The sequence below is a fragment of the Triticum urartu genome, unplaced genomic scaffold (genome assembly GCF_003073215.2).
Source record: "Triticum urartu cultivar G1812 unplaced genomic scaffold, Tu2.1 TuUngrouped_contig_4255, whole genome shotgun sequence".
Classification (NCBI taxonomy): Eukaryota; Viridiplantae; Streptophyta; class Magnoliopsida; order Poales; family Poaceae; genus Triticum; species Triticum urartu.
Genome location: NW_024114828.1, coordinates 141 through 9832, shown reverse-complemented (window position 1 = coordinate 9832; position 9692 = coordinate 141). Strand labels below are relative to the sequence as shown.

The window sequence follows — 9692 nt, the reverse complement described above, 5'->3', positions numbered from 1 at the left end:
CGTCTCTTGACGTAGTATTCAGGCATACCTCTATTATCTTTCAGCAACGTAGTCGTATGTGTTTGGGTTGTTTGTTATCCCGGGATCTGCTGTCTATAAGAGGGCTCTCTCACCACCTTGTGTCATTCTGCCGTGTACTTTGGTTTGTGTTTTATCTATAAAACAGGGCAAGAGCCTGTTTCTAGATGAGCCCAGTTGCTCATATATTCTGGTTCATGGAAACCCAGAAATATCCTCACTTGCTCTCAACTCCATCATTAGATTAACCGTTCCTTCCACCATAGCCCCTAACCATGACCAAACTTCTGGGTGAATCCCTTTGCGTTTATCCCCCATGACATGGCAATGTACCGTACCCGTGCAGAGGCAAGTGCATGGCTTTTCCATCGCTCTCTGATGAAGAATTCACCATCACCAAGATGGATGTCGAGGTGCCCTTTTTTGCAGGAAAATTGTAAGGGGGACCCCAACAGTATTAATAGGAACCCACATTCGTGTCCGTGAGGACTTAAACCTAGTGGTGGGATTATAAATCCACTCTCAAAGGAAATATTGCATGGGTGTTAGTCCGAGTTTGGGTCACGAATAATATCTGGGTTCCTGATAAGGCACATAGGCAGCACGGGAAGATCCTAGATAATTAATTCGGCTGCATTTGAGCAGAGGTGATGAATGGAATAGGAAAATCTACCGGATCATTACGGTTATTTGCTAGGAGATAAATCACATGCATACTTGCAAACCCTGGATTGCAATATCTTGTGATTATAGCAAAATCAGGACGAATACACCATACCTCATAATAAATTGAGAATCGCTATCAACATTTTTCCTTATATCTTGTTCAGACTCTTGTTTTGAATACCAGGTTGTTTTTCTGGAGGGCCATATTCTTCATCAACCATACCTGATGCTTTTACACTGACATTACTGGGATAACTTGGATGCTTCCGAATGGCATCCTTGAATGCGGACTCTGCAGCCCTCCAGTCATTATCTTCAGCACCAGTGGCTGCTCCAATTATTCCCTTAATCTCCTGGACATTTGACAGGTGCTCAATGCCATGAATGAAATGACCATACTCTTCTCCTCTGTGGGCATTGAAACCCAGCGTCAACCTCTGAAGATTGCGCATTGCTCCTTCCTCAAAGGCCAGATGGAGTACTCCACACCTGAACTCAAAATACTTGAGAGCAGCGACTGATCCTCGTTGGAACAAGATTATTTCTGTAGGTCGTCGCCGGACGTGCAATGAGAGAATAGTGAGGGCTGGTAATCCTTGCAGGGTACTGATATCATCCCTTAGCAGTTCTCTGACCACAATTTTCAAAATGCAGAGTTTTGTAAGTTGTCCAATCCACTTAGGGAGTTTTTGAATGGGCTGCAATAACTCGATTGTCTTCACTGAATCTGGAGGGCTACAAGAGTTATCCAATAAAATGGCCATGCCAGCTGAAGCGCTAGGAGGATCCAGGGTAACATTTTTTTGGGGTATGCATGCAGTCATATCAGGCAGTTCTGTTCCACCTCCGAGACGGAGATGCAACAAGCTCCCAAGATGAACAATATCGAATGGAACAGCTGCCACTCTTGCATTTATTTCAAGTGTTTCCAAGTGTTGCAGACCTTGCATCTGATATGGAAGTTGTACAGTGAGATTGCAAGTGACTTGCAAATATCTCAATAGAGGCACTTCAGAGACACCCTCGAGTTGGAAGCTACTGCGTGGTGGATCGCCCCAAACATGGAGGATCAAAACTCGAAGAAGCTTAAACTCCAAAAGAGAAGGCAAGCAGCTCATCAGTCCAATAAAAGCAAGTGATCGAACTTGCGACAGTCTGGTACTGGTACTTGCTGGTATAGTTGCATATGTTGCACTGCCAAACTGGAGGGACAACCGACGGACCTTGTCAGAAAACTGCATTTTCCTTTGAGAATAATCTATTAAGGTGATGAAATTCGCTTCTGTACATTTGGATGTAATAAGACCATGAACTATGGGATGCACTGCATAGTAGAACACCTTATCACTATAGTCCACATCAATATGTTGGATCAAGCCCATATTGACAAGCTTATCAAAATAGCTCCCGGCAACTTCCAAAATGTCTTTCTGGGTTGGCGCACGGATAAAATCTTCAGCTGCCCATTGCTTCATTATATCTTCCTTGAAGATTATATAATTCTCCGGGTATAGACTAAGATACAATAGACATGTTTGCAAGCATATGGGAAGACTGTTGCAGCAAAAGTTCAGTACTTGTTTCAGTATCTCGTTAGAAGTTGTATTTGCTGGCAAATTGTCGAGTACAGAGGTCTGTATATATTTCCAGCGATCCCCTGTTTGCTCCCTATTTTCTACTGCATCTGCTTTCAGTTGGCTTGCTAAAGCACTGGCTATGCTGATAATTGAATGCGGTAAACCAGCACATCTTCTTATAATCTCATCTGAGACTTCATCCAATTGCGAGCAGTATTTCTCTCCAGAGCAAAACACTGCACTACTGAACAACTCTTTTGAGTAACTGACACAAAGAGGTTCCATCTTAAAAATGTATCTGGACTGATAACCACAGCATGCAAGGGCGACATCTTCAATTTCCGTCGTTGTTATTATCCTGCTGCCATGATTAGCCTCTGGGAAAGCACGGCTAGCAACATCCCATACTGATGTATCAGATAAGTCATCGACTATAAGAAAGTACCTGACAAAGAGGGTTTGTAGTAGAACAGTTATCAGGCAAACAGAACTACAAAATTAAGGGAAGTTTTTTTTTTTGAACCCAAAGCATGGCATCAAGACGATACAACCAAAACTAAAAATCACACCCAGACTATCTCTGAATCCTGTAGAAAAATGCAAACAGCCACAAAAATTAAGAGAATAAAGTGTATAATTGATGAGGAAAATCTCGAGCAAAAAAAAAGCAAGAGAATGAAGTGTGAATGTGTTTTAGGAGCTCGGGCACCAATGAGCCCTGAATAAAAATCAAAATCAAAATCATGCTTACAAGTCTCAGAATAAGAGATGGAGGGCCCCAAATCCCGTCGCCCCTGACTCCCCCTCTCGTCCTCCTCCTCCCTCGCCGCCGCCCGAGGGCGCGGCCAGGCAAAGCCTTGCCATCGCCGGCGGCGGTGGGGACTAGGTGCCCTCCCGCTCGTGCCAGGGACGACGGCGGCTTGACCAGATCGGCGGCGGCGCGGCCAGATCTTGACTCAGGCGTGAGCTTGGTCTCCGGGTCACGGTCGGCGCGATGGCGAGTGTGACACGTCGGCATCTTTGTCTGGTCCTTGACAACCCAGGCAACTCCGGGGGAAACCCTAGATCTCCATGGGATCAAGCGATGGCGGTGCTCTTGCGTCGTAGTCCCTCTTCAAGGCATCGTTTTGAAGTTTGCTACGGTCGAAGGAACCAGCGAGGCCGGCGCCATACGCCCGGTGGCGCAACTCCCGATGAAAATCGCGCCGACTACGGTTATGGCAGACGATGGCGGCATCTTTGATGTCGTTTCCTTGTCGAGGCATCATTGTTGCAGTTGGCGTCATCTGGCTCGGGATGCTCCGGAGGAAACCCTAGACCTGGGTCTCCCAGATCGGACGATGATGGCGTTCTTAGTAGTGCTTTCCCTCATGGGGGCATCGTTTTGGAGCAAGCGATGGCTGGAGGTGACAAGAGGAGGAGCGGTGCTTCATCACACATATTGATGGTGTCGGATCTCGATGGCATGGCGCTATGGAGATTAGGCTTTTGATGTGCGATGATGGACTCTCGCAGGAGGTTGACGCTGTCTGGCGTCGTGGTGGCGTCGGCGGCAGCTAGACCGGGCAACGTTCATGGGCTTCATACCCGGCAGGCGTCCTGGTTGAGGAGCACGCCAGACTGGTGAGTGCCCATACCCGGCAGGCGTCCTGGTTGGGACCTCAGGTCTTAGATGTTAGGTTTGGCTGCGAGATTTGTTTGGTATTAGGCCCAGACTATCAGCATCCCTTCATCAATTGGATAGGAGTAGCGACACTTTTGTTGCCTAGACGGTAGCTTCAGTCTTACTGTTGTATGACTTTATAAGATTTTGTGTGAATAATTAATGAAGTGGCTGCATGCATCGTCCAAATGCAGAGGCCGGGGTTCTCCTCCATTTCTAAAAATAAAATAAAATTAAGAGATGGATGTTGGCCAATCTCTTGGCCAGGAACTGTCGTGTGCCCGGCACTTTCGTGGATAATATAGGACAGCCTTCGCGGGGTGCCAGATCTGACAGCATGGGTCGACCCACTCCCGCAAGCTCAGGGCGATGGGCTAGTCAAGAACAAATGGTCGGACAAGAAGATCGATAGAAATTAGCAAAAGAAACAAAGGTACGTGTCGCCACCCCTCTAGCTAGCACGTACCGCCGCGGGCACCGTCGCTCACCTCCGCAGGTGCGGGGGCAGGGCGTAGAGGCCGCCACCTTACGCTGCAGTTCCGGCGCTGCCTCCTCAATGCCATAGCGGCGGTAGCTCAGAGGGGACGGGAGATGGGGATTTTCTTTTTCTCTGCGAGAGCAGATGGGGATTGAACTCACTGTTTTCCCCGTTTTGCCCGTATGAGGCACGCCACCACTACCTGTTCCTCGTTAGCCCACCTGATATCATGGAGCTCCGGCTCGTCAGCCCGCTGCTGACCCGACCTGCGACAGCAACGCCGCCACCTCCAATTGCCATGACTGTCAAGCCTCCGTCCAGCCTTCCATGCATTCGTCGGGGAGCACGGGCACAACTATGGCTGCCAGGTTGGGAAAGGGGAGAGAGGGGCTCGCCCAGAAGGGGGAGGTGGGGGAAGCTTGGCCAAGCGTGTCCATCGCCGCACGGGATGGCGGCCATCGACGGCGGCGATATGATATAAACGACAACTGTTGACTCTGGAAGAACAAAAAAAAGGTGAAAAGAGATCAGGGACTGACTGCTGGGGCCATCTTCCACCTCATCTATCGTCCATGTAGGCATGCCAAATCATCCTAACATGTGGGGCCAACTGGTCAGTTCCGCTGTTAAACGCCACTCGGTTCCAAATTAGATGCAATTTGTTACTCACTAGCCGCGGAAGGGGTGGTTTGTTGTGATTTTTGACAAAAATGGTGGCAATCCATTACCCTAACCACAGATATGGTGGTTTTGAACAATTTACTCCCTCGCGGACAACTACAAATCGTCGCTCACCTGGTTGGTAAGTGCTTCCATTGCTTCTCGCGCTCTATACCGTGCTGGAGACTGCAAGGAGGAGATGCAGTACAACGCGTGCTTTTGGTCTGGCCATCGTGCAAAGGAGTGCACCAAGCGACAGCTCCAAGTTCGTCCTCCAGCTTGCCCGCCCGCTCCTGCTCCAACACACCTTGCACCACCGCCGGTCGCCTCCATCTTCGAGCCAGGCTTGCCGCTTATGCCGGCTCGCTCCTACCACGATGTCGTCACCATGCCGCGCCTTGGTGAGTCGTGGACCAGGCCTGCGGTGGGGAGGGCGGTTGCTCAATCCTCACCTGACATTGAGGTGTAGTCCGACGCCCTCTCCAGCAACTGCCCTTAAATAGATCTAAAGGAACTAACATTAAATCTCGTCATCACACATGCATGACATATGAAGTCTCATAGCATAAAACCATATAGATATATAGAAATTTCATCATAACTGTTGAATCTTTGCTCTCGAAAAAATAGTGGTTTTATCATAAATTGGCTGGGCCAAAATTAATTAGTGCCCAAACTAATTGTTGTTAGATTGTCGCAAACCAACCTGTGATTGGATGGTTAAGATGACAGTGGTATCTCGCCCACCGGGGTTCAAGTTCCAGACTTGACATTTGTGCTCACATTTTTCTGGATTTATTCCAGACCTTAAGTGGAAGGAGACGTTCTTGTCGACTATGAAGGCGTTTATGGCGACTTCATCAATCTTAAATGATGTGTCGGCTTAGTCTCTCGAAGGAGCTCATAGAGGTAGGATGTGCGTGTGTTCATAGGGACGAGTGTATGTGCGTATGAGTGTCTGTGTTTGCACTGTGTTAAAAGAAGAAAAATCAGTTGATGGCCGTGGCTAAAAAAACTGTCGGGTTGCCTTAATAAAAGGTATAAATGTTAAATGGTTTCTAAAAAAAACTAACTGTTGGACAAGTGTTGTTGTACACCAAGTGAAGTCCTCTTACGAAAATAATATCAAACACTAATATCACATGCATGATAGATACTAGTGTATGATACTAGCTACACCGTAGTGAATAGTATCATAGATGGTCTCATTTATTTAGCATGCATGACACACAGTAGTATAGAATTTATTATGATACGATATCATAATATCATACTTGTTCTGTTCCTAAATATAAATCTTTTTAGAGATTCCAATGCGGACTACTCCCTTCATTCCCAAATATTTGTCTTTCTAGATATTTCAACAAGTGACTACGTACGAAGTAAAATGAGTGAATCTACACTCTAAAATATGTCTACATACATCTGTATGTTATACTTCATTTTAAATGTCTAGAAAGACAAATATTTGGGAACGGAGGGAGTACATACGTTGCGAAATGAGTAAATCTACATTTTAAAATATGTCTATATACATCCATATGTAATTTGAGTTGAAATATCTAAAAAGACTTATATTTAGGAACGGAGAGAGTACTCAACCCTCTGTTTCTTTATTTAATTCTGCGCCACCTCATCAAAATTGCCTAGTTGGCATGCATGATATTAGTTATGATACTTCCATTAGGGTAGCCTAAGGCTAGTCATAGTGGGGACTAGGGAGTAACTTAGTGTCATATGTGTTTGTATTTATTAGATCGTAGACTCATTTTGTCTTGAAAAGTGTTATGTGATGGTAATATATTATATTATTTCGAGTGCCTCTCTCTTCATTAACTACGTGCCATGTAAACAAATTTATCTTAGGGTGGGTTATATTACTAGCTTAAATTATAATACTGCCATTCATTACGAGCAGCTTAATAAGAGCATACTTAATAGTACAACTAGCTGATGGATATACGATGTTACCAATGTCATTCATAGCCAAACTTATAGTCGACATGTATAATAATTAGATATAAAGATGTGCTAGTTTATTAATAGAAGGCTCATGCTCCACTCTCTCTTCTCTTCTTTTCTCTTCCTCATGTCAGTAGAAAAATAATATATTAATTCTTATAGCTATTACTAGCTTACTTAACTTTACTGTACTTGCTGTAAGTGTGCCTTGGATTCACACCCGCAGGCCGGGGAAGACGCGTCGAGCCAGATCTGGTTGAAAAAAGGCTTGAATTGTGAGCAGCGCTAGCCTCCGCATGGACGACGACAGGAGGAAAATACCTTGGCAGGCGAGGCGGCGGCGGCGGGAGCTGGAACGGCCGCTGAGATAGAGAGCAGCGCTGCTACACGGACGACAGTTTTACAGCCGACGTCTGCACGATCCTACTACTTGGCAGCATCAAAAGCAAGCGTGCATGCAGGAATCACTGTTGGGGAGGGATGCATCGTTCGCAGATTGTGCGTGTAGTGTCGTGTGTAAAGTAATTTCGGATAGAGAGAGCCGTGTGGGTGGCCGGCGAGGTCGGAATGGCCCTCGCCGGGAGGGGCTGGTGGGCGGTCCGACGTGGGGCAGGAGCGCCCTCGCTCTCCATTTTTCCTCGCTCCAGCAATAGCTTACCCCTGTATTTGTACTGCTAGATCGACAGCACATGTTCACACGATTCGACTCGTACGTGGTACTACTTAGTAAGCATTCAGTAATGCTTCATTGGTCAATGATTGCAGACACCTCTTATGCTGATCCTCTAAGAACAAACGAGGCAGTAGTACTATGCTAGTACTTCTTAGAAGGGATCCCTTCGTAGACTGAAGAAACTTATGATTGGATTGAGTAATGACCTGAGCAAAGTTCAGTAGGAATAGAGGCTGCAAAGGGTCAAAAACAGTACGGTACCTTCTATTTTTCAGATGCTCGCTGATGTCGTGAATGAGGTCGTGCACCTCATTAGCCACGGGTGGTTGGTGCGGACGAACTTGTGCGAGTATGCTCCTCAGGGTCCTCCTCATGTCAGGTTTCTTGGCCGTCCGCACAAAAGCCCGGCAGTCGAATCCCTGGAGCTTGCCCTCACGCCATAGCTGTTTGGCGAGCGTGGTCTTGCCGATCCCACCAACTCCGACAATGGACACCACCTTGAGCTCCTTCTTACCATCATCAGTGAGCAACTGGCGGAGTCTATCAACCGCGCCGCCCTTGGCATGAAGGCCGACGGCTGGATCTGGCTTCCGGCCGACGTCCGCCGCTGGAAGCCGGTGGTCAACGGCAGCGGAAATATCTTTACGGCCGGGGACGCTCTCAAGCATGTACCTGTCGTAGCGTCGATTTGCCTCCCTCACACGAGCCATGAATGCCGGCAACTTCTGGATCCAATCTGCTTCGGCGTCGACACAGTTGTCCATGTCGTAGGACAGCTCGCCTACTTCCTTCATCCAGTAAGTCGCCGTGATGGGAGGGTCCCGTGCGCCCGAGAGCTTCAGCAGCCGGGTAGTGAGTTTCCCGATCTCATCCTTGTGTACGGCATCCAGGTGCGCATCCAGCTTCCGTGTAAGGGAGCCCATGGCACCCAGAGAAGCACTCACCGGAGACAACTCCATGAGATCTCGATCTCTCTCGCTCTAACGGAAGATAATACTACCCTTTCCGTATTGTAGTGGTTGTCGGTGGTTGTATTGGGGGGAGTAGGAGGCGACTTGGAAAAGAGGGAGGAATAATATATTACTTCTTTTTTTAGGCAAGGAATGATATATTACTGAAAGTGGCTATTATGATAAGAGAGTGACCCTGGCCGGGCATAACTTTCCCCTCTCCTCCCGGCCGCTCTCTCGAACGGCTCCGGAGGACCCCAAACCCTAAACTAATAGGCGGCCCGATCTTTCCCCCCCCCCCCCCCCCCCCAGGTCGGGGGGGGGGGCCGTGCCCGGCCGTCAAAGGAGGCGGGTGATGGCGGCGCCCCCTAACAAGCCACCTTCACGCGGAGGCGGGACGTCTCTGGGGATGAGTTGGTGTTGGGTTGACGGCAGCGCGAGACTTTGCTGGGTTTCGCCAGCGCACGGAGGGGGACATGGAGGAGAAGAAGACTGGTGTGGGAAGTAGCCAGGGCGGTGAGCAGGGTGGCGTGTTGGCGCGACCTGGAGACGGCGGCGTGAGCTCTCGACAAGGAGGCGGTGGCGCCGAGGAGGCTTATAGCCAGGAAGGCCAGGCGTGTACCAAACTATCGACCAGCTTCGCATTGTGGTGTGCAGTGGTGCCCTCCCGGTGGTGCTGACGTCAGAGTTGAGCTTGATCTGGGCCCGAGGGCTGGTGTCGTCACGTGGATGTCACTTGGAGCGGGTGGTGACCGCCGCGGTGATCCTGGTCCATTCCCAAGGTGGCGGGAGGTTGTTGGTCGGGGATTGGTGGTGGATGTTTGGGCCGCTTTTCTCTCATTTGTGTGGGGTGTCAGCAAACCGCGGTTGTGCGGCTTCGACGACAATGTGTTGCGGTGGCGGCGGTGTGTAGCTACAAGGACGGTGTGTTGGGGAACGTTGCAGAAAACAAAAAATTTCCTACGGTTTCACCAAGATCCATCTATGAGTTCATCTAGCAACGAGTGATCGGATTGCATCTACATACCTTTGTAGATCACGCGCG

General features: G+C 48.5%; 1 protein-coding gene across 1 annotated transcript; it reads right to left on the bottom strand.

Moving 5' to 3' along the window:
• Positions 1 to 796: 796 nt before the first annotated feature.
• Positions 797 to 8699, bottom strand: LOC125527567 (disease resistance protein RGA5-like; the record flags this gene model as incomplete). Its single annotated transcript, XM_048692085.1, is given in 2 exon segments — positions 797 to 2706; positions 7959 to 8699. Coding segments are annotated over 2 exon segments (2571 nt in total). The 5' UTR covers positions 8657 to 8699.
• Between the last annotated feature and the right edge of the window lie 993 nt (positions 8700 to 9692).